We start from the raw sequence: 25732 nt of genomic DNA, 5'->3' as shown, positions 1-25732 counted from the left end.
ATTTGCTTCTTTGTTTTTTATCTCTTCCTCATGGAATATTTTGTTAGAATGTTCTGTAATGCTGGCTTTCTTTTTGTAAATTCTTTTAGCTTTTGTTTATCATGGAATGATTTTATTTCATCGTCAAATTTGAAGGTAAGTTTTGCTGGGTATAAGATTCTTGGTTGGCATCCATTTTCTTTCAGAGCTTGAAAAATGTTGTTCCAGGCCCTTCTAGCTTTTAGGGTCTGGATTGAAAAATCTGCTGATATCCGTATTGGTTTCCCCCTGAATGTAATTTGATTCTTTTCTCTCACAGCCTTTAAAATTCTCTTTAATTTGTATGTTAGATATTTTCGGTATAATGTGCCTTGGTGTGGGTCTGTTGTAATTTTATGTATTTGGAGTCCTATAAGCCTCTTGAACTTGATTTTCCATTTCATTCTTCAGATTTGGGAAATTTTCTGATATTATTTCATTGAATAGATTGTTCATTCCTTTGGATTGTTTCTCTAAGCCTTCCTCAATCCCAATAATTCTCAAATTTGGACTTTTCATGATATCCCATAGTTCTTGGAGATTCTGTTCATGATTTCTTACCATCTTCTCTGTTTGTTCAACTTTGTTTTCAAGGTTATATATTTTGTCTTCAATATCTGAGGTTCTGTCTTCCAGGTGTTCTATCCTATTGGTTATGCTTTCTATGGATTTCTTAATTTGTTTTGTTGTTTCCTTCATTTCAAGGATTTCTGTTTGGTTTTTTTTCAATATCTCTAACTCTTATTGAGATGATCTTTTGCTTCCTGCATTTGCTCTTTTTACTGTCGATTGGTGCTATCATTCAATGCCTGCATTTGCTCTTTCATCTCATCATTCAATGCCTGCATTTGCTCTTTCATCTCATCATTTGCTTCCCTGATCATTTTAATTATGTACATTCTGAACTCCCTTTCTGTCATTTCTTCTGCCATGCTGTCGTTGGATTTTATTGATGTAACATCTAGATTTGTTTGGGCATTTTCTTCCCTTGTTTTCTCATATTGTTCAGGAATCAGTTGATCATTAAGATATTGCAGATTTCCTCTATCGACTTATAATGTCCCTGAAGATTGCTAGTATATCCCCTCTTATCCTTCAGTAGCCTGAAGTCTTAGAGGAAGTTGATAATGTGGTGCTCCACAAGGAAGCTGCCTCTCTAGGGGTGGTGACCCTCAGGTGGGGTATAGTCCCTGATAGTGGTCAGAGGTGCCGCCACTGTTGACCAATGGTCATCCAAAGAGGAACTAGGCTGCAGGCTGAGGCAAGGCCTGTTTGTGCCTGTGTCTCTGGTTTTACCGTCCTTGTGGGAAAACCTCACCCGGCGGGGAAGACTCACCTGGTGGGGAGGTCTCGCTGGCCAGTTCCCCTCCTAGAGGTTCCCCTCAATCTACAACTACCGCCTGGGCTGGGCTGCCTTCCTCTGCAACGTTCCCAGGGGTCCGGACCTACCTCCTGGGCCTGGGAGCCTCACCCTTCACAGACAAGTCTCCTTAGGCTGCCTCTTCTCAGAGAATCTTCCCACAGTACTGGAACCTTCGCTCCGCCCCTAAGCGTGTCTCTGTGCGGCTCTTCCACCAAGAAGCCGCCTAGGTCCTGGGACCCTGCTCTGCACCTAATCACCTGGCTATGCGGCCCCTCCTCTGAGCCGCCACCTGGAGCCCCATACAATAGCTCCGAGTCCCAGAGACCCGCCACACACCTCTTCCTCCAGACAGCCGCCCGGTGTTCCGAAGCAGTCACTAGGAGTCCAAGCAACTCACTTCGCGTTTCCTCCTCCCACCAACTGCCCGTAGTCCTAGGCAGTCACTCCAAGTCCAAGTGACCCGCCCTGTTCCTCCTCCTCCTCTGGGTAGCCCCCCGGGTGTTCAGGAGCGGTCGCTCTGAGACCAAGCGACCCACCGCGCTCCTCCTCCAGGCAGGCCACCGGTGTTCAGGAGCGGTCGCTTTGAGTCCAAACAACTCACCACTCGCCTCCTCCTCTGAGCAGCCACCCGGAGCTCTGATGCAGTCACTCCTAGACCAAGCGACCCGCCGCGCTCCTCCTCTTCCTCTGGGCAGCCCCCCGGTGTTCAGAAGCGATCGCTCTGAGTCCAAACAGCTCGCCACGCAGCTCCTCCTCAGGCAGCTGCCTGGAGCCCCAGTGGTTGCTCCGAGTCCAAGCGCTGTGCTGAGCAGCCACCTCTATGATGTTCCCAGTTGTCCGTGTTTACCGCTCCAGCGGGTGGAGGGGCGTCTCGCCGGGCAACTCTACTGCACAAAGTTCCCTGCGTTCCGGGACTACCGCCCCATCCGGGACGCCTCCCCAATGGGAGAGACTCACTGGCGGCTTTGAGTTGGTCCCAAGTCTCTCACTATCTCCTCTTTTGAATCCTGCGTCCTGGAGCAACATGAAATGCAGCCACCCTCTAGTCCGCCATCTTGAAACCCCCTCGCTTCTAGCATTTTTAAAGCCAATTATTTTTCATGGATTAGTTTTTTTTCTGAAAAATAATTTTTTTAATTCTATGTAGATTGTTCTTTTTGGGAGGGTTGTATTTTTATTTGTTCTAATTAGTTGTACATGACTGTAGAATGCATTTATGGTATATATCTATACCACAGTTTCTTTATCCATTCATCAGTTGAAGGCAATTAATCAGATTTTTGAGGATGTTTGATTAGTATATTTTAGTTTTATTTTGTATTCTTTTATTTTTTGTTTTGAAATTTTTTCTTTATATTTTTTTCTCTCACTTATGTTTCCCTTGATTTTCTTTCTCTCTTTTCTTCTACTAACAGTCAGTCTCTCTTTTTCTTTCACTCTTCCTTTAATTTTTTATTTCTATCTTCTCTCCTCCTCCCTTATAATTATCACATTCTTCATCACTTCTGTTCTCTCCCTATCCTCCATTCAAAATTGTAAACCCTTTTGCAAACTTACTGTTTTTATTGTGGGCAGTAACCAATCATATCATTTCTATTTACTGTGACAACATTCTAGATGCATAGCAGGTAGTATTTGGTTAAATGCTGTATATTGTTCACATTGGTTGTTGTTAGTATTTATCTCCCCCTAAATGGTAAGCAACTGGAAACCCTCAGAGTCACTATAAGTCTACAGGGTAGAAAATCTGCTGCCTCATATCCATACTGTTAGATGGGTGTACACACAAACAACATGAAAAAGCAAGGGAACAAATTGCCCCAAACAAACCAAGATACTTTAATAACAGAATCCATCAACACCACAGTGGAAGGAATGTCAGATAAGGAACTCAGAATGTACATAATTAAGGTAATCTGTGAGGTGAAGTAAGGAGTGAAATTAGAGAGAAAATACAGGAAGTGAAAGATCACTTCAATAAAGAAATAAAGATTCTGAAAAAAAAAAAAGCAGAAATCCTCAAAATTAAGGAATTACACCAGATTAAATATTTAATGGAAAGTGTCACCAACAGACTAGACTACTTGGAAGACAGACTTTTTCAGGCAATGAAGACAAAATAGAGGATCTTGAAAATACAGTTGACCATGGAGAAAATATGTTAAGAGACCATGAACAAAACTTCCAAGAAATATAGGATAATCTGAAAACACCAAATTTAAGATTTATTGGCATAAATGAAGGTTCAGAGTTACGAATGAAAGGAATGCACAGTCTTTTCAATGACATAATAGAATATTTCCCAAACCTAAATAATAAAATGGAAAATCAGATACAGGAGGCTTACAGGACCCCAAATATACAAAATTCCAAAAGAACCACATCAAGGGGCATTATTTTTTTTTTTATTTTTTATTTTTGCATGACTGGGGATTGAACCCAGGGCCTTGTGCTTGCGAGGCAAGCACTCTACCAACTGAGCTATCTCCCCAGCCCAAGGGAAATTATTATATAAATACCTAACATATAGAATAAGGACAGAATTTTTAGGGTTGCCAGAGCAAAATGACGGGTCACATTTAAAGTAGAGGAAAACCAATCTGGATCTCAAAGGATTTCTCAACCCAGACTCTAAAACCTAGGAGGTCTTGAAATAATATATACCAAGCTCTGAAAGAAAATGCATGCCAACCAAGAAAACTATGCCTAGAAAAATTAAGCCTCAGAATTGATAAAATAAAAATCTTCCATGATAAACTAATGTTAAGAGAAATCACAGCTAGAACATCCATACTATGAAACATACACAAGAAAATATTTCATAAAGGAGAAATGAAAAATAAAAGTGAAAACTGGCAAAGGGAGGAAGTACACAAGAAGAATAGTTGATCAAAGCAGAATTAATTCAAATTAAAAAAAAGAAGTAAAATGACAAGGAATAAAATCATCTCTCAATAATAACATTGAGTGTAAATGGCCTAAACTCATCAATCAAAAGACATAGACTGGCAAATTGTGTTAAAAAACAAGACCCAGCAATATGCTGTCACCAGGAGATGCACCTCATAAGCAAAGACTTCCCCAGACTGTAGGTAAAAGAATGGGGGAAAAACATCATTCACATAGATCTTGTAAACAAGCAGGGTTCTCTATCCTCATATCAGATAAAGTGGACTTCAAACCAAAGTTAATCAGAAGGGACAAAGATATAAGAGAATTATATATCAACAAGACATAACAATTGTAAATATTTATGCCCCAAACAATGGACAATCTCTGTACATCAAACAAACCCTTCTCAACTTCAAGAATCAAATAGACCACAACACAATAATACTAGTGACATTAACATTCCTCTCTCACACTGGATAGATTCTCCAAACAAAAACTAAATGAAGAATCTATAGAACTAAAAATATGCAATTAATTTAGATTTAACAGATACATATAGAATATTTCATCTATCAATGACTGATTAGACTTTCTTCTCAACAGCACAAGGATCCTTTTATAAAATAGACCATATCTTAGGACACAAAGTAACTCTTAGCAAATACAAAAAACAGAGATAATACCTTGAATTCTATCAGATCATAATGGCACGAAATTAGAAATCAACAATAAAATAAAAAATAGATGCTACTCTAACACCTGGATACTAAATAATATGCTAATGAATGAGCAATGGATAGAAGAAGAAATCAGGGATGAAATAAAAAATTACTTAGAGGTAAATGAGAATAGTGATATATCAAAAATCTCAGTACACTATGAAGGCAGTTCTAACTGGAAAGTTCATTGCATTGAGCTCATTAAAAGGATAAAAAGTTGCCAAATAAGTAACCTAACATTACATCTCAAAGTCCTAGAAAAAGAAGAACAAATCAACACCAAAAGCAGTAATTAAAATCAGAGCTGATATTAGTGAAATTAAAACAAACAAAAAAAGATCCCAAAAAATGGGTGAAACAAAAAGTTGGTTCTTTGAAAAAATAAATAAAATTGATCAACGCTTAACCAAGCTAATGAAGAGAAAGGAGAAAAAACTCAAATTACTAAAATTGACAATGAAAAATGAAGTATCACAATGAACAAAATGAAATACAGATGATAATCAAAGTATTTTTCATTTTATACTCTCATAAAATAGAAAATAGTGAAGACACTGACAATTTTCTAGAGACATATGACCTACCCAGATTAAATCAGGAGTACATGGAAAATTTAAACAAATCAATTTCAAGCAATGAAGTTGAAGACACCATCAAAAGCCTACCAACCAAGAAAAGCCCAGTACCAGATGGATTCTCAGCTGAGTTCTACTACACCTTCAAAGAAGAACTAACACCAACCCTTCTCAAATTATTCCATGAAATAGAAAAGGAGGGAATCCTTCCAAACTCATTCTATGAAGCTAGTATCACCCTGATACCAAAACCAGACAAAGATCCATTAAGGAAAGAAAACTTCAGAGCAATATCCCTGATGAATACAGATGCAAAATTCTTAACAAAATCTATCTTCTAATAGTGCCTTAGTCTTTCTGGTAAACGGCCTCCATCTTGAAGCTACATAGAGGCCCCCCAATCTCTTGTTATCTTATTAGCATAAAGGAAACACTTAACCACTCCTGCAATTTCAAAGTTTTTAGGAACTTTTTGCCAGGGAATGGGGGCAGAAAGGGTGGTGAGAGAGAGAGAGAGGAAGAACCAATATATATTTCATAATATCATAGAAGCTATTTGACCCAGAGCCATTTCAAGAAAACTTAAGTTTTACAGCTGGGCATGGTGGTGCACACCTATAATCCCAGCAGCTTGGGAGGCTGAGGCAGGAGGATCTTGAGTTCAAAGCCAGCCTTAGCAATGGCAAGGTGCTAAGCAGTTCATTGAAACCCTCTCTCTAAATAAAATACAAAATAGGACAGGGGATGTGACCCTGTGGTTGAGTGCCCCTGAGTTCAGTCCCTGGTACCCCCACACCCCCCCCCCAAAAAAAAAAGAAAAGAAAAAGAAAGAAAATTTAAATTTTGGTTTTGCTAACCTCAAGCAGTGGGAAGGATGGTGCTCAAAACCCAGAGCCCCATTTAAAGCACTGAATATAAATTGAGATAGTCCCAAGACTGAGCTACAACCCCTTCGGCTATACTGTTAACATAAAGTGTGTCCAAAATAAGTATGCCCCTTTTCCCCACTCAGAACTGTCCAAGGAAAGTAGCCTTGGTATAAGTAGAAAAGGAGAAAGTCGATCCTAAGTAGATATAAACAAAAGGCAATCCTCATATAGATTTGCATCCTGAATTGATATCAAATGGGTACTTTAAAATAGTATTAAATTTTAAACATCATGATCCCTGGATATGTGGAGAAAGTAAATGTATTTTCTCTTTAGAGAAAATTACCTTCATTCTCTCTCAAAGAATGCCCATAGTTAAATTGTAAGAGCACATAATAAAAATAACCAGCCATAAAAGTAAATAAGACATCATATAGAAAATAATAGACTACAAAAACAGACCCGTGAATACTTTAGATATTATTACTGATAGATTGTAAAATGACTATGTCTAGTATATTTCATGACATAAAAGATAAGCTAAAAATATTGGGAGATAATAAGAAATTTTAAAAAGTAATCCATCAAATCTTAAAGGAAACCAAGGGAAGTTCTATACATGAAAAATACAACAAACAAAGTTAAAACTTAATATAGGGAGGTTTAACAGCTAATTAGACACAGTTGAAAAGAGATTAAGTAAGCTGGGAGATGGGCTATGAGAAATTTTTCAGAATGCATCACAAATAGAAAGCAAGATAGAATATATGGGAAACTGGCTAATAAATTTGGATAAGGGTAGAAGGTTTAACATGTATTTGGAGTTTTAAAAAAACATTAAATGGCATGGAATAAAGGCAATATTGAAAAAGATAAATGGCAAAAAAACAATTTCAGAACTGATGAATTACTCTAACCTTCACACATTAAATAAAGTGAACCAATTCCAAATGGTGTACATGAAAAGAAATTCACACACAGTCACATCACAGGGGAACTACAGAACACTAAAAATAAGGTGAAAGATTTACAAACAACCAGGGAAAGAGGTCATCTTCAAAGGAGTGTGAATCAACAGTAGACTTTAAAATAGCTATTGTAAAAGCCAAAAGACAGGATAATGAGTGTTATATTCAATGCACAGTCATGCATCACTTAATGATAGGGATAAATTCTGAGATGTGTGTTGTTAGGTGATTCCATGGTTATGCAAATATCATAGTTTACTTATATAAACTAAAACAGCCATGACATCACTATGTTATATAATTGTATGGGACTACCATCTTATAATGTCATTTGTCATTGACCAAAATATTGTCATATGAAGAATAGCTAATATACTAATTTTTCTGATTAAAACTCAAAGATTGCCAGACTGAATAAAATGATGAAGTTTAACTATATGTTGTTTACAGAGACACACTTGAAACATAAAGTTGTATAAAATTTGCAAGTAAAAAAGTGTGAAAAACAGATAAATAAAAATTGGTACATATACACAATGGAAATATAGTGGGAAATGAGGATCAGGACACTGGGATCTACAAGCAACACTTCATTAGTGATACCATAGCCCAGAGGGATAAGTTCCAAAGTCTGAGCCCCAAGTGCAGCAGGGCTTTTACTTTTATACATGAGCAAGTTTTGGGTACATCAAAGCAAGAGAATTAGTGCAATTTTATTGGAGAGTACATCCTATATTCCTTATATGGGTTTCAACAGCCTAGGGACTCTTGTCTCTTACAGTTCAGTGATTTTTACTACATTCAGCCTAAAGGGGAATTTTCTGTCCCTGCTACATTATTTCCTGCTTCTGCTACTTTGTTATCTTTTACAGGTACCTGTTAGTTACTGCAGACATCTATGGTTAAGTGTTAGTAAGCAGAGCTACTCTGTGTCAGCATGCAAAACTGCAGCCTGTCTGTCAGTTCTTAAACTGCTAAAGTTCTCATTGTGTTCTACCAAAGAATTTTACTCAGCTGCTAAGAAGAATGACATTATGGCATTTGCTGATAAATGGAACATCATGCTAAGTGAAATAACCAGACTTAGAAAATCAAGAGTTGAATGTTTTCTCTCATATGTGAAAGTTAGAACAAATTAAGGGGGGGAAAGTAGGGGGCAGAAGTCTCGTGAAAATAAAAGAGAAATTAATGCAATAGAGGTAGGGGATAATGGGGAAGGGAGGAGGGATGGGAATGATAGGAACAGTGAAATGAAATTGACCAACCTATCTAATGTACATATACGAATATAGCACAGTGAATTTCACCTTTAGGTATATCTATAAAGCACTCACTTAAAAAAATATAAATAAATACGAAGACCAGTACAAAAGAGGAAAGGGAACAGAGAGTGGGAGGAGAGGAGGGAAAGGGGAATTACTAGAGACTGAATTGGAGCAAATTATGTTCCATGCTTGTATAGTTATGTCAAAACAAACCCCAATATTATATGTAACTATAATGCACTAATAAATGTGAAAAGGCTAGACACAGTGGCGCAAGCTTGTAATCCCAGTGACTGAGGTAGGAGGATTGCAAGTTCAAAGCCAGCCTCAGCAAAAGTGAGGCACTAAGCAACCCAGGAGACCCTGTCTCTAAATAAAATACAAAATAGGGCTGGGGATGTGGCTCAGTGGTCGAGTGCCCCTGAGTTCAATCCCTGTACCAAAAAAAAAAAGGTGAAAAGATAATATCAATGACATCTAAAATAAAAACAGCAGCCACTGAAGACTAAATAGACTTGACAATTAAAGCAATTCTATAAATAAAGAAGATCATTTCAAAGTAATAGGTTCAACTTGCCAGAAAGATAGCAAGTTTAATTTTGTGTGCATTTTTAGCATAACCTTGAGAACTTCTGACCCCAAATTGACACAATTACAAGTCCACAGTTAGAGTGAGAAGTTTTAATCACCTCCAAGTAAAATATGTGAATGATATGATAACAAATTTGACCTCTAACATTTAGAAAACATTGCTTCCAATAATACGCATTCTTTTCAGGTATAAATGAAACATTTATTAAAGTTGATCAAGTACTATCTGTAAAGCAAATGTCAACAGATTAAAAAAATTGAAATCACATAGACAAATTATTTGTTCAAAATGTGGTTAAGCTTTAACCCAGTTACAAAAAGACAACCAGAAAATTCCTATGTATTTTCAAATTAAGAAACATATTTCTAAATGACCTATGGGTTAAACACAATTGCATAATGGAAAACTGAAACTACTGTGAGTTGAAATATAATAAAAGTGCCACATTTCAAAACTTGTGGGATCACTAAAGTGGTGCTAAATGGAAACATGTTTGCCTTGAACTGAGTATATTAGGAAAGATTAAAGACTTAAATTATGAAACTGAACATGTATTTTACAAAATTAAAAAAAGAATAGCAAAATAATCCTGAAGAAAGTTAAAGATGTAATGTTCAAAACAGAGTTAAGTATTTGAAAAGACCAAAAAAAGCTGGTATAAAATGTGTGGCATTGCTTTTTAATGTAAAAATCAAATAAAATATAAATTCAAATAAAGATCTATACACCATGCTTATTTCTTTACAAAAGTGAGAAAATTATACTACTAGACTTGATTAGAAAATCAAGAGGAGTGTTTAGATAAATTGTGATCTATATCACAAATGACTTTTTATTCATTCACTGATTATAATTTTTAATTACATAGAAAATGCTTATTACATAATATTAAGTGAAAACAGTATAGAAAATGATATGTATGGTATGATCTTACCTTTTCTAAAATTTATGGGAAAAGCTTCTCAGAAATGTGTCCAGTGTGAATAATGTTATGAATTTATATAAACTTATGAGGTATAGACTAATGGATGATATTTATCTGTTTCTCTATGCCTTTCAAAATTTATACTTCACAAGAATTTCTAAAATAATTGTTATACTTTTAAATAAAAAAGGAAGGGATTTTTTAAAGATATATCCCTCTTCTGCTCCCAATCTTCAGTTCACGGTAAAGTGGTAGTATCACTTTATTCAGAGATACCCTCAATGATGGAACCCAGAAATCAGCCTTCCTGGATGTGAGTGGCAGTCCTCTGGAATTCAGTGCTGATTGCTCTATAAGTAATTCTGTGAGCACTACTTATGTCCCTCTTCATGATCAAATGAGGCTTCCTATCTCATTACTTTACCACTTACTAGGATCTTGCCTGATATGCCCATGGTTGGAGATTTTCAGTTTTTTGTTTTTGTTTTTCAAAACAAAAGTTTAATCAGTATCCTATTTCATTTTCTAGCTATGAGTAAAACTACTGAACTGCATAATGAAATCACTATTTGTGTGATTTGTAAGAGATAACTAACACATGTTTTATAGAATATAAACACTAAAAATTTGGTTTACTACCCCCCTTAACTGAATTGTTTTGGGCTCTGATTATTTTGTGTGTGTGTGCGTGTGCGTGTGTGTGTGTGTTTTAAGGTAAAGATTTTTTTCCATTTTAGAAATACTTGAGACCTTTTTTTTTAATGATTGGTAGTTATAGAACAAAATAAAAAAAAATTGTGTTGAATACCTTAATTTGTAGAATGGGATACCAAACTGAGTGCAAATAAATAATAAAATCAGATTCATAAAGTAGATGTTCAGAAAACATAGGCTCCCCTCTAAAGTCAACAAAAAATAGACATTTTATTAAGTCTGATAAACAACCCTCAAAATCTCTTTACTATTTTTCTACAGGAAAAAGCAATTTCGGTATCTACTAGAAACCAAAGGAAAAAAACCTGGTATTGTCATTGAAGAAAATAACGACAGCAAAAGACTTGTGGGAGAAAACACAAATCGTGCTACACTCAATTATACCACAAGAGAATTTTATCATGAAAAGCTAGAGGTAAAATACCATTAATCTTTGAAATCTAGTCCCTGGTTTTCCATGTAACTGGAGGCTTGGGTGTTGTGTGTCTCACCTCCCTTTACATACAAAGCTGAGGACAGTAGGCACCAAGAAAATAGGAAGAAGTAGAGCCCTGAGATGAAGAAGAGCATATGGTTCCAATATCTTTTTTTCAGTAGAAAAGAATGTTCAAAAGAAATCTATACCAAAAATTGGACCAAGGATCCTCATCTATGTGAATTAAGAAAAGAAACACAGGCTTGTGTGGGTAGCTAACCAGCCTGTGCCAGACCAGCAGAGGACACCACAGAATCTCCATCTCTATTCTCTTGTCTTGGGCTCTTAATGTTTTAATTCATATATTTTATTCTACACCTTGAACTTCTGTGTTCTTAATAATGTAATATAACCTGTTGTGTTCCCAGTAGAGATACTTAGCCAGGGAAACTGGAACCAGTCTTTTATTTCTTTATGTGTTCAAGGTTTATTGGGGTAATACAATATTATGGCACTGCAGGAGCTACAAAGAAGAAAAACCTGCAGTTCCTGCCTGGATGAAGCTTACAGGAAAGTTGAAGAAACAGGACATCTAAGTCATAGTAGAGTTTTAAGATTCTTCAACAGAATTTTTGTTTGTTTTTGTGGTACTGGAGTTTGAACTCAGGGCCTTGCATATGCTAAACAGCTGCTCTGCTGCTGAGCTACATACTCTGCCCTTTTTATTTTGTTTTAATTGAGATTGGGATCTCACTAAGTTGCTGTGGTGCAGGCCTATAATACCAAGACTTGGGAGACTGAGACCAAAGGATTGCAAGTTCAAGGCCAACCAGGAAAACTTACTAAGATTCTGTCTCAAAACAGCTCAGTGGTAGAGTGTCCTTGAGCTTAATCCCCAGTACCACACAAAAAAAATAAAATAAAGATATAGATGTATCACTGAACAAAGTAGAGCATGCCTGTAATCCCAGCAGCTTGGAAGGCTGAGGCAGGAGGATCACAAGTTCAAAGCCAACCTCCACAACTTAGCAAGGCCCTAAGCAACTATCTCAAAAATAAAAGACCCTGTCTCAAAATAAAAAATACAAGACTAGGGATGTGGCTCAGTGGTTATGCCCCTTGGGTTCAATCCCCAGTACCCCCCCCCCCAAAAAAAAAAAGATGTATTTATATATCTCCTTACCACAGGGGTTTGTGTGAGTGAGTGTGTGTGTGTGTGTGTGTGTGTGTTTGTGTGTGTGCATGCGTGTGCACATAGGGAAAGAAAAGAGGGAGAGGAGAGAGTGAGAGCAAGTGAGCACACATGCTATGTATCTCCTGATCAAATTTGAAGTGAAACAACCAGATAAGTGGTTTTCAAATGTTTTTAAAACAATTATGAACTCTTTATTGATGCCATATTGTAGCTGAAAACCCAGTATGTCAAAACTGTTGTTACAGAGGAAGATTCAGAACTTCATTTGATTAGATTTTATATTCCTTTCCCTTCACTTCTCTCCTAGTTCTGAAATGTCTCTTTGGAATCTGTGTTAGTCAGATTTTCTAAGAAAGGAGAAAAGATTTGTTTCGGCTTGGTGTCAGTCCATGGTGTCTTGGCTCTGTTGTTTAAGGCTTGTGGTAAGACAGAACATCTTGGCAAAGAGTATGTGGTAGAACAAAGCTGCTCACCTCATGGCTGCCATGAAAGAGAGAGAGGGGGAAGGGTTGGGGTCCCAGTCTACCCTTCAAGGGCACCACCCAGTGACTTAACTTTTTTCAACTAGGCCCCACCTCCTGAAGGTTCCACACGTTCACTATAGCCTTATGAATGCCTGAGCAGACCACCCAGCAAAGTCATTCCCGTACTACTGATGCTTGGAAACTGAGCTGATAGATGTATGTTGTTTTACATTGCAAAGTGTAAGTTAACTTGTCACACAGAAATAGAACACTAATACATCCCTGAAGTCAATATCAAGACAAGAACACCTAACATCATCATTATTTATTGACACAATACATTTAGGTAAAAGAAAGAAATCAGCAGTAACTTCAAAAGGCAGGAACTTAGTGGACGGTATTACTGAATACTTGGAAATTTCAAGAGAATTAATTGAGAAACTATAAAAAGTATTAAAATTCAGTAACAGAGTTTAAATGAATACCTTCCGTATTACAAATAATAAGCAGAAAGAAGATATTGTAGAAGAAAAGTCCTTAAAGTAGCAACATAAAAAGATAAAATACTAAATTGCTCTGGTTTGGATATGATGGAATTGTCACCCAAGGGTTCATGTGTTGAAATTTTATCTCTATTGTGAGATATTAAGAGGTAAAAACTTAATTCAACCATGGTATTTAGAGGGGGTGCCTTTGAGAAATGTTTAGATGAAGTCATCATGTGGAGCCCCTATGACTGACTGACTGGTGGCATTATAGGATAAGAAAAACCAAAAGATGGACACATGTGCTCCATGTCTCTTGCTTTATAATGCCCTGTATGTACTACCTCAGGACAAAGCCACCAGGAATGCCATCACCAGATTACCCCTCAATGTTAAACTTGCTGAACTGTGAGCAAAGATAAAGCTCTTTGCTTTATAAACTAGCCTGCCTCAGTTCATTATAGTAATGTAAAATGGAAAAATAAACTAAAGATAAATATGCAAGATGTATATAAGGAAAACCTTAAAATTAAGTACACAGAATATTTATACAATAGAAAAGCCTACTATGTTTTAAATAAGAAAGAAGGCTCTCAAGCAAAATATGTCAGTTTTCCTTAAGTTAACTTAAAAGTTTAATATGAACCAAATAAGAATATAAAAAATGTTTTGTTGAGGCTTTTTTTAAACAAGTTGATCCTAAGGTACATGTGGAAAAATAATAATAGCCAATATGCTGAAAAAGAAGAACAATGAGAAGGCAGCTAGCACTATTAGATATTAAAGCATATTTTAAAGGCTTATCAACTTAAATAGGGTGGTTGTGAAGAAAAGGACTAATGGAATAGAATGAAAAATTCAGGTTCACTTCCAATTACAAAAGATGACATCATGTGATTACAGAGTAATCTCAAATAAGTCAAGGAGACTATCCACTAATGATTTGGGGATAACTGAGGAACTATCTTGAGAAAAAGAAAAGCTGGATTCAGACATACTATCTTATACCAGTTTAAATTCCAAATGGGTCAGAAATTCCAAAGTTTAAAATGAAAGCATGAAACTTCTAGAAAAATCCATGGAAAATCAATGCATATCCTTGGAATGAGAAAGGTCTTCAGGGGGATCAAATAAGTAAAGACAAATGACCAACTGGAAAAAGTAGTTTGCAACTCATATCCCTAAATTATAAAGAGCTTTTAGAAATCAGTAAGATAAAGGTCCAACAACCCAATATGCATTTTTTTGTCTATTCAAAAATATATTTAAAATAACATACCATTTACCATAACAACAAATCCTGAGAAGTAGGTAATAAAATATGTATAAGCCCTTTATTGGGGAAATTATGATATTTTGTTGAAAGTCACTAGAGAAAAACTAAATAATGTACAGAAATGTTCTATGTTTAAAAGATGTTATTTCTTCCTAAATTTATTCATAAGTATATATCAGTTCTAATTCAAGTGTGGATGGGGTTATTGTGGAACTTCACGAGCATATCCTAAAAGTTGTCTGATAGAGCAAAGGAACTAAAATACTCGAGAGGAAAGGCAGGGAGAACTTACCTTAGCAGATATCAAGCATTATTATAAAGTGATAGTTACTAAAGCAACACAGGGAGAAACAACTAGACTTATGAACAAAGCAGAGGGCCAAAACTATGCCATGCTGATGGGGGAACGGATGCAGATAGTAAGCATTGCAAATTAGTGAGGACAGTCTGTTTAACAAGTGATCCTGAAGAAAGGGGATCTCCAATCAGAAAAAACATATTGAACGCATTCACATGTACTCTAAGAAATTAACTCCAGATCAAAAGCAAAACTTTAAAGTTCTTATTTTAAAAATAGGAGACAATCTTTATGACCTTGGTTGGGTGGGTTATGATTTTATAATACTCCATGTGCACAAAATGTAAAGGAAAAATTTGATAAATTTAGCAGACAAGGTCATTGGGATGTTTTTTTAATAGAAATAACTGCAGTGGAGTCATATGAGCAAAATCTTAATTAAAGTGGTTTGATCAATAAATAAGCAATGAAGAAGGAAAAACAGGGAATGTTGACTCCTGTTTTGAGGAAATTTAAAGGGAAAAGAAGAAATCCGAAGCCACATAATATTTTGGAAAGAACACTAGGCTGTCAGGAGACTTGGACTTGAGCCCCTGATTACCACTTATTACCTGAGAGACCTTGCCCAAGTCGCTTAATCACTCTCTGAACTCACAGGCCAGCATTCCTTCACTTACACTATACTCCCCACGTCTTGAAAAATACTTAACTCACTGAGCACAAAGTCCTCAGACTCTCTTTGTACATACTGAGTTGTTGAGAGAATCAGTTGAGGTGTGTTCCTCACAAATCAAGTTAAATAGACCCTTTCATTATACATGGCAAAGCTCTGTCACTTGGTAGTTGTCCATCCATTCTCTTAACTCAACAAAAAAGATTCAAGATGGATGCAGAATACTGAAAGAGACTTTAAAGAATCTGGTTCTGTTCTTGGATAAGGAAAACTGGAAACTCAAGTGAATTTTTCAGCATCACATGGTGAATTTTTGACTGAGCTGCCTCTAGAACTGAGACCTTCTGATTTCTTATCATGGATAATTTTACATTATATTCTGGTGACTTGACTACCCAGTGAAAAGAGTGCTTTCTTTTTCTGAGCACTGATTATATTTACTGGATGACAATTTTATTCAGCACTTAAATTACTATTTTATTTTTTAGTTTTCCATTTATTTATGTAGGCCATCTCCCAACTAGACTGCCAGTTCTTCAAGGTCTAGATTAAAATCTTCTCTAAGGAAGTTTTAATAGATGATGTCTGATCCTGATAAATTCTGTCAACCTTTATTGACCTTGTTTCCTATTTGTAAAATGGAGATACAGATTAAATACTAATACAAATACCATTATAGTTAAAATTTCTCTAAAACAATTCCACCATTTACTTATATTTTTTCCAAACCATCTTTGCAACAACACATTTCTAGTTCAATGAAATAATATAAACAATATTATATAGATTTCATCTCATCAGGATTGAACTTGCAAACTGTTTGCTTTCTGAACCCCTAGTAATATTATAGGATTAAAAGAAATAGGTATATCAAAGCATTTGAGAAGGAAAAAGACATTCAAAGAATAACAGCTCTTTGATGGATCAGGGAGAGAGAGCTATGTCATAAGTGCTCTTCATGGGATTGTTTTGGACAGGCAGAGTGTGTAGTCCTGGCAGACACCTGATGAGTTTTTATAGGGTATGATGCACAGGCATACAGAGCAATTGGCTGGAGGAGAGAAGAGATAAAAATGTTTTCAAACACAATTACTAAATTAAGGGCTATTATGGCAAATATAATTCTGTATCAACATGTTCATTGGGGAACAATAGAAGCAACTGTAGCAAGAAATTTTAAAGCACCAAAAATTATACGTATGTCCATTATCAAAAGTTAATTTTAATTTGTATTATGTATAAATGATGTAACAAAATACAACATTTAAAAGTTTTATTTTTGTTATCCCTAAGCTGTTATAAAATTTTGTCTAGTCTTAATGATGAAACTTTGTCTTTTTTTAATTTAAAATCTATTATAAGAAATTCAGAAATGTGTAATAGAGCGCTTACTAAATATGCTCTATGCCTTCTACCTGTAAAAGAGCATTGCTTGTTGTAAAAGATTGCCCTTTTAGTTACTGATCTCTAGTGAATCACACTTGTCCTTCATGCTGCTAGTTTCTGTGTAGCTCTAGTTTACTGAGTGTTAAAAAGGAGCAGCTCATGCTGTTTTCATCAAGCTAACTTAGTGCAGGTGACTGAGTTCCAGACTGTGTTTCAGAGTCAGAGAAGTTAGACTCATCAAAGAAGCAGCCAGCTGGAACCATTATTGTTTATAACCTATCAAAATCTGCACATGTTTTTTATGATAGGATAGCCCATAATCTGTTGCTTCAGCCCATGAACAGTATCACATCAGCGTGTTGACCCCTGAATGCTGGGTGATTATTTTAAGATGTCTTACATGTCATAAGAAAATTTCCAGAATTTGCCTCTGCTAGACAAAGTGCAATTTGTATCTTCTAGTTTATATTAATTAATGAAGAATTTAAAAATATATTTCATTGTAAAAATAGTAAACATTTGAAAAAATAAGGAAAATTGAAAAAAGAGGGAAAAATACTCAGACACTCTTACTGTTACTTCAGTTTATTTTTTTCAATAGTTTTCTATGTATTCTTTCCCAGCTTTTACTAAAAATTTCAAACATACAGCCACGTTGAATTTAATGGTAAACACTTATACAGCCAAAACCCATGTTCTACCATTAATATTGTACTATATAGTTATAGTTGTTTCATTGACAAATCTCCCATCCCTCTACCCATATCTATTCATGTTTTTTAAAATCTTTTCATAATAATTATAGACATTGATATGCTTCTTCCTAAATAATTCAGCATGCATATCATTGAATAGAGTTCAATATTTGATATAATTTTTTAATTTGAAGTAAAATTTACATACTGAAATGTAAACCTTAGGTGTACTATTGCTGAGTTTTGAAATGCATGTACTCATGTTACCCAATCCCTATCAAATTTTAAGTTTTCTTTTTTCACTTAACATTGTAATATAAGCATTTTTTAAATTAAAAATCTTCATAAGTATAATTTTTTTTTTTTTTTTGCGGTGCTGGGGATCAAACCCAGGGCCTTGTGCTTACAACGCAAGCACTCTACCAACTGAGCTATCTCCCCAGCCCTAAGTGTAATTTTAATGACAATATTTATAATAGTCTAAATTTAGCTTTTTAATTAATCTTGATATTATTTTGTCATTTTGATTTTGAGTTTTTTTAAGTGGATCTTTTTCCTAAATCTATGGTCAACATTTATTATTTCCATCCTTCTTCATTGACATGAATTACTTCCCTCTAATTCTGATCACATGATGTATTGCATTGATTTTTCCAGATATGACACATGACACCTTTCATGATCAAACCTTGACACTCTCCAGCAGTATCACTAGCCAAAATAAATGTTGCATTCTTAAATTCAACTCTGAGTGTGTGTGCATGTGTGTTTATTTGTTTGCTTTTGCTGGGGTTGGATCCCAGGGTCTCATGCATGCTAGACAAGCCCTCTACCACTGAGTTATACTTTCAGCCCTGATAAAATAGCTTTTTTTTGAGATTCTGTGATGAAATTGGGGCCTAAATCCCAAATATCTTCTTGTCCCAAAATTCTCTGTCATGTTTAGAACTAGGTTTTTCATTTATAGACAACTAAACCTAGAACTTGAGAGGGAACATTATTTAGAGGTCCACATTCAGGCTTATATATTTTCTTTTCCTCCTGTACACTTTTCTCCAACTTTATCCAGAGGTCAAGACCACATGTCAGTGTAATATTCTGCTGTATGCTTTCCCAACCTAGAGAGTAAATTCAGAGTATGATTATTTAAAGTATGTGGATATTAACTAAACTAATACTAATTGTGAGTGTCTCTACACTGCCACCTTAGCCACTGAAGCCATGAGACTGTGCATTCAGCTGACTTGTGTGAGCTAAGCCACCAAACTGAGATAGGAGAAATAGTGGTAATGATCTAGTGAATGCAGTTCGGAATAGATTATTTCAAGTTTCTCTAGATCAGCTAATCACTGCTTTGACTTTGGGTTGGTTATGATTTTAAACAGTTTTTTTTTTTAACAGGAAATAAAGGAGAAAAAGAAATTCTGCAAGATGTATATAGAAGATCTTGTGAAGGAAGCCACAGAAATCAATATGAAAAATGAAGCTTTGCAGAAGCTTTGGCCACAGATGTTCATTGAGCTTGTTAGGGATGCAGTTATAGAAATCCGCAATAAAAATTCCTATATGAAGCTCTGCCTACAGCAAATAACTGACCAAAAATAGAGATGGCTTTTACAGTTGATTTTGGCAGTTTTACTTTTTTTTAAAAGGTTGAAAATATGCAGATTAATATGTTAAAACATTATCCTACAAAATAGGAAGAGTAGCATCAAAACATATTGCCTATGTTCTCATAATTAAAGGTTAAGAAGGAAAGCAGGAAAAAGGGAGGATTCATTTCATATATGTGTTTACCAGATGGCTTGGGTGTTAGGCTGGCAATGCACCTTCCGTTCTTACTCTGATCAGAGCCTCCGCTATAGCCCAAAGCACATGGCACTTGCTGATGGGTCAGCATGAGTTGCTTCTACCTACTTTCAGCTGATGGTTTTCATTTGTTTGCCTTTTTATTTTATGTCATGATTTCAAAGCCAAAATATGTTCTTTTTTATGAGGGAAAGAATAACACATACATTAGTTAAAAAAATTTTTTGCCTCCTTAGTTCAGTCAGTATTGTCATATTTGATGTATCTTTATGTTCTGCTATGAACAGTAGGATCCCTGCTGTTCACCTACATAGGAAGAGGCCCCATTCCTCAAGGGATGCATCCTCAAGGAACCACAGGGAGGCCCAGGAGTCACTGTGGGCAGAGAATATTACAATGAGGAGTCAATACTGGGATAGGAAGAAAATGCTTGATATTAAAGGATCCTGAGTCACAGATCAGTAAGTCTGCTTCACTGAAAGTCGTTTCCTCCTTATTGACCACCATGGGCTCTTTTTATAGGTGTGTATGTCTACCTGTACCTTAGAGGTATTAAGGATACATGGATGAAAGTTTCTAATTTTTAAAATTCCATTGGAAGATCAAACAGATAAACAAGATGTGAGCAATGCTTGGGCCTCATTCATGCTAGTGAGCAGGGGGTTGCAGCCTTTTACCATGACTAGAGATGGTACATACAATTTCAGGAAAAAAATCTTACAGATCAGTAAATAGGAATTCTCCACTTTGCTCAGCTTTCACCTAGCTGCCATCATGTCAACAGGACCACCAGGATGTGGGAAAACTAAAAGTTGCAAAACAGCAAAATCATACAGACAGTGATGCTTGGAAGAACACTGGGTGTGTGGCTGTTGTAGTCCCAAGAAGGAACCACATCCTTAAGATATCTAGGTCACTCTCCCTGAGAAGGAGTGCTCAGGTTTAGTAGGTCAAACATAATTTTTCTGAACATAACCTTTAAGTCACATTGTTGTGGGTTAACATTTTGGCACTAAGCTACCAGCGTACTAACTTAAGACCCATCTGATCCTCAGTTTCCTCATAATAGTACTTACTTCTTAAGATTGTTGTGAGAACCAAAGGAGATAGTGCATGCAAAGCATTTCTCACAATGCCGGCACACAGCAAACAACCAATAAACAGAGCTATTCTTAACTGTTTTGGACACCAGTTGAACCATAAATTTGGTGCCCTAGAACAGGAAGAGCTGTTAGCATTTCTTGGTGATCCTTCAGCCTCTCCAAATTGGAACAAGGGCCATTTCTCATCTGGCTGGTGACTGGTGATCTCTCCTAGGGTTTTTGTCTTGGTGTAGAAATGAGATCCTACCTTGAGGGTGATGTTAAAAGGAAAATTAAGAATATCCTGTTGGTGGACTTACACTAAATAGGAAAGATAAAAGAACCTGTACCTCTTCAGGAATGTGGGGAACTATTGCTGGCTGTGGGATTTGCAGGTAAATAGCCTAGCTGTTTAATAAACAAACTAACCAGCTTCTTTTCTCTCCTTGCCGAATCCTCCCATCCCTGACTTGTTCTTTAGCCCTCCCCAGTTCTTCTGAGAACTTGAGGGACCCAAGGTCACAGCACTGGCTGATTTGGCAGGAAGCCTGCCCAACCACTGCTGGCTCTACCCACACCTTCTGCTTCAGGCCTAGAAATAGGTTTCTGTCTTGTTCTGGAAAACAAGCCACCCATTCCTCAGCTTTGGTCTCTCCTTTGTTTGTACCTAAATTTCTTCCTGTTTGCTCCCCCTACCCCATACTGATTTCTGCTCATGAATCCTTACTTTATCTGGTCCTAAACTCCCAGTGACTGTGTCCTTCCATCTAGTTCTATCCTCCAAACTTGTTTTGCTTATTTGAGTTCCTAAGAGAGGATGACCCCAAATGAAAGGACCAGGAGGACCTGGGTCTATTGTGTCTGGGATTAAGGGACCATCCTATATTACGAGTAAGTGATGATTCATGGAACATGCCCTTTCTACTTGGGATTTCCAGGGAAGGGGAAAAGGTTCTAGGGTATGCTGGAGGACTGCTTTGTTTGCAAAAGGGAACTCAAGCAGAAATAGAATATTGTGGCTTTCTCAAAAGTAGAAGCATCCAGGACCCCCCAACCAGGGATATACTATTCCCACAATCTGGTTTAGCAACTGGATGTTTAAGTGCCAGATCTGGGACTGGTTACCAAGAATGCTGTCAGATCTTTGGCTAGTTAACTGTGCTACTGAGTCTGAGGATGGTATCAGCTCCCCACTTCACTCCACTGAAATCCTGGCATGTGAGCCAGTACAGCCGTGCCATTCTCCTTATCTATTTCTGTTCAGAGCAGGGAATACCCTGCGATTTATATTCTCCATGATGAATAGCAATAACCGTAACAAGGAAGATTCACTGAGCAGTGTCTTACACTATTATAAACTCCTCATATGCATCATCACATTTATCACCTAACACTATAATATATGAATGCTAGTTACCCCTATTTGAGCATTTGAAAACTGAGGCATAGAGTATTAAATAACTCATCCAAGGATATTTCAGTCAATAAATAGTAGACAGGACCTGCATTCACTGTTAGCCTTAAGGATCTGCATTTAGGAAAAATTATGATACCCATTGTCTTTCCCAATTTGCTTTTATGTTTTGTTATTATGCTGTAGAATAGCAAATGGATTATATGAGAACTTCTCAAACAATCCTACATGTACAGCACATTGAAGAACATTAAGTACAGTATAGATATTAGTGTGAAATGTATATGAGCACATGGACAGTACTACATATTTGGATATATATGTATTTTCTAACAGTAGTGGTATGATGAATTCAGCCAACATTTTTATACTATATATATTTATACTATATATATTTTAAATATTTATATACATATATATTATAAAAAATGTTGACTGAATTCATACCACTACTGTTAGATAATCAACTTGAAGAAGGGGTTAGGGCAAGAACCAAATTAGGGAGGCCAGTTAGAAGGCAAAGGTATGGTACTTAGATCAAGGTGTCAGGAAGTGATGGGGTCTGACTTATACTTTAGAGGCAGAGCCAACAAGATTTCCTGATAGATTGGATGGGGGGTGTAGGAGGCAGGAGGGAATGATGGTGCCTTGGTTTTGAGCTTAGACGACTGAAAAGATCCAGTTCCCATCAAGTGAAACGGGAGCATGAATGGAGCATCTTTGAGGAGTAAGATCAGGGAGTCCATCTTGTACATATAGAGTTTGAAATGGTTGTTAAATATCCAAGCACAGGTGTTTAGTAGGTGTAGATATAGGAGTTGAGAGTTAAGCAGTGTGAGCTGGACCAGATTATAAAATTTGGAGTCATCAGACTGAGGATGTAGCTCAGTGGTAAAGCACTTGCCTAGCATGTGTGAGGCTCTGGATTTCTTCCCCAGTATCACAAATAATGATTATAATAATAATAGTGTTTATTATTATTGGAGTACTTGTTTATATTATCTTTAAGAGAACAAAATGGTCACTGGTTAAATGATAATCATAGTTTATGTGCCTTTTATTTTTGATTTTTAATTTATCTTAGCTTTTTCGTGTGGTCAAATCTCTCATTCTTTTTCTTTATGATTTCTTTCATTGTGATTAAGCTTATCTATAGAGTGATAATAATTCACCTATGTCTTTCCATATTTTGGTGCCATGCTTGTCTATAATTAATAATTTGTGGACAGACCCAAAACTTGTCCTGATCACCTTTTTTTTTTTTTTTTGCAAAAACTGGGTTTGATCCTCTTGGGTTCCAGATTGTTTAATAAGAAATTCTTGAAGGGGTGGGGCAGAAAGAAGAAAGGGAAAAGGGAAAGAAGGAAGGAAAGAAAATAAAGGAGGGAACAAGGGAGGGAAGGATAAAAGAAGAGGGAGAGACCTGGCTGGTTAGTAAGGCAAAATACAAAACAGAATAGAGACTGCTCAGGAAAACATTAAGTTTAAGCCTTGAAGAAAAAATGTTAGTTTTTCTAACCTGCTTTTATGGGTCAGCTAGAGATGGAGTGGTTACTGTTGCCAAGAAATTCAGAGCCAAGTTTGAAATTTGATCACAGCAACTATGGTCCACCAGTATTGATGGAATATTTGTTATCTTTGATCCTGATTTTCTCCTTAATGTTTTCCTTACTTATTGTATGTGCCTTTTTTTTTTCAAGCTACCTCAAATCCTTTATGGAAAGAGTGAAAGCATATTCAAATAGCTAAGGAGTAGATGACTCCTAAAGAAGACATCCACTTATAGGGGTGTGAAATAGTTTGTAATTTCTCTTCAGGAGACAATAAAACTATTAATTCCTTAAACCAGTCCATGTAAGCTCAGTAGTCACAGAGTTGACTTCTTGTTTATCTTGAAATATTTCAACTTGCAGAAATGTATGCAGAGTAGTATCTCAAATAAAATACCCTGCATCCACCACCAAGCATAACAGATCTTAATATTTTCCACATTTGCTTCAGATTTTTAAAATAACACATTACAAGTAGAGATGGAGCCCCCGTGCACTCTCTTTTCCTCCCTAAAGGTAACCACTGTACTGAATTTCACACTTATTATTCATTCATTCATGTTTCATACTATGCCTGTTATGCATAATGCATAGGGAGTTTATTTGAGTTTTTATATTTTCCAAATTTATATAAATGGCACAATGCAACATGCCTTCTTCTTTTCACTCTGTGTTACGTTTCTGAGCATTATCCTCATTGATGAAAGTAGATCTTTCATTTGTTATTTGATATTCAGTTGCACAGCCAGTCCTTGATTTATTTATCACATCAAGAGCTTTCTAGTTTAAAACTAGAACAGATTTGCTGCTTTGAATGTCCCTGTTCACATATGTTTGCAGGGTACACAATTAGCAGTGGAATTGCTGGGCCATGTGCACACATTGAGCTGTATTCAGTATTGTCAAAATGCTCTCCAAAATGATTTGTATCAAATTCTCCCACAAGCAGAGAATAGAGTTTGAGTTGTTTCCCTTACCCACTGACAGCTAGTTTTCCTAGCTGAAAGGGGGTGGGGGGAAACTTGGTGGCTTTTGTGCAAAGAAGAGATTGTGTTCAGGGTTTCTTTTTCCCCCCTTAAGATGAACTTTACAGACAGTGAAATGCACTTGTGTACAATTTTATTAATTTTGAAAATATAATCAACATCCCAGTGAAGATACAAGACATATTAATCACTTCAGAAAAGTTCTTTTAGTCCACCCCTGCCCTCCCTGATAAACAATTATTTCAATTTTTCCATTGCTTTGTCTGTTTTGGAACTCCTACAAATGCAACCACACAGTATGCACTCATTTGTGCCTCACTTCTTTTACACAACATAATGTTTTTGAGAATCAACCATATTGTCTTACATATAAATAATTCATTCTTTTTCCTTGCTTGGTTTAAAGATATCACAGTTTGTTCATCCATTCCACTGGGTTGTTCCAACTTGAGATTCTAATGAATAAAGACATTTTTGTGCAAATTCTTTTGTGCAGTGGAGCTCCTGGGTCAGAGAATAGTTGTTAAGTTTACCTTTATAAGACTTGGCCATGCAATCTTTTTGACGGTTACAATTGTACATTCCCTCCAACAATGTATAGAGTTCTAACAGCTTTACATTATTTGCCAACATTAGTTGTTCTAAGCTTTTAAAAAATGTTTAACTATCCTCATGACTTTTCCAGCCATCTTATTGTTGCTTTAATCTTATTTTCCCTAATGTCTAATTATGTTGAGCACATTTTTATGTAATCATTTTTTATCTTCTTTGGTGAAATAAATTTTCGGGTCTGTTGCCCTTTTTTTTTTTTTACTTGAATTGTCTTTTTATTGATTTGTATGAGTTCTTTATATTTTATTTTCTACACACAATACTTCCATTTTGAATTTGAAAGTCCAATTCATCCATTTTTCATACCAAGTTCTCGTTATGACTTCTTCTCAAAATAGTTTTTCTGCTCCAAATTTGCAAAGATACTTTGTTTTCTTCTAGAAGCTTTAGGTTATAGCTATAACACTCACAACTATGATTCTTCTTGAATTAATTTTTGTGACTGGCTTGAGGTAGAAGTCAAACTTCACCTTCTTTTCCCTATGGAAACCC

General features: G+C 36.1%; 1 protein-coding gene across 1 annotated transcript in view; it reads left to right on the top strand.

Annotated features, from left to right (window-relative positions):
- Window positions 1-22425, top strand: part of Lrrc49 (leucine rich repeat containing 49) — a 174688-nt gene extending 152263 nt beyond the window's left edge. The window contains 2 exon segments of the mRNA XM_047542463.1: window positions 11162-11315; window positions 19189-22425. Of these exon segments, the coding sequence (XP_047398419.1) occupies window positions 11162-11315; window positions 19189-19392 (358 nt within the window). The 3' untranslated portion in view covers window positions 19393-22425.
- Window positions 22426-25732: the final 3307 nt, after the last annotated feature.

This window comes from Sciurus carolinensis, chromosome 2, assembly GCF_902686445.1.
Source record: "Sciurus carolinensis chromosome 2, mSciCar1.2, whole genome shotgun sequence".
Classification (NCBI taxonomy): Eukaryota; Metazoa; Chordata; class Mammalia; order Rodentia; family Sciuridae; genus Sciurus; species Sciurus carolinensis.
Note: the sequence above shows the minus strand (reverse complement) of the source record. Positions and strands in the feature narration are given on the sequence as shown.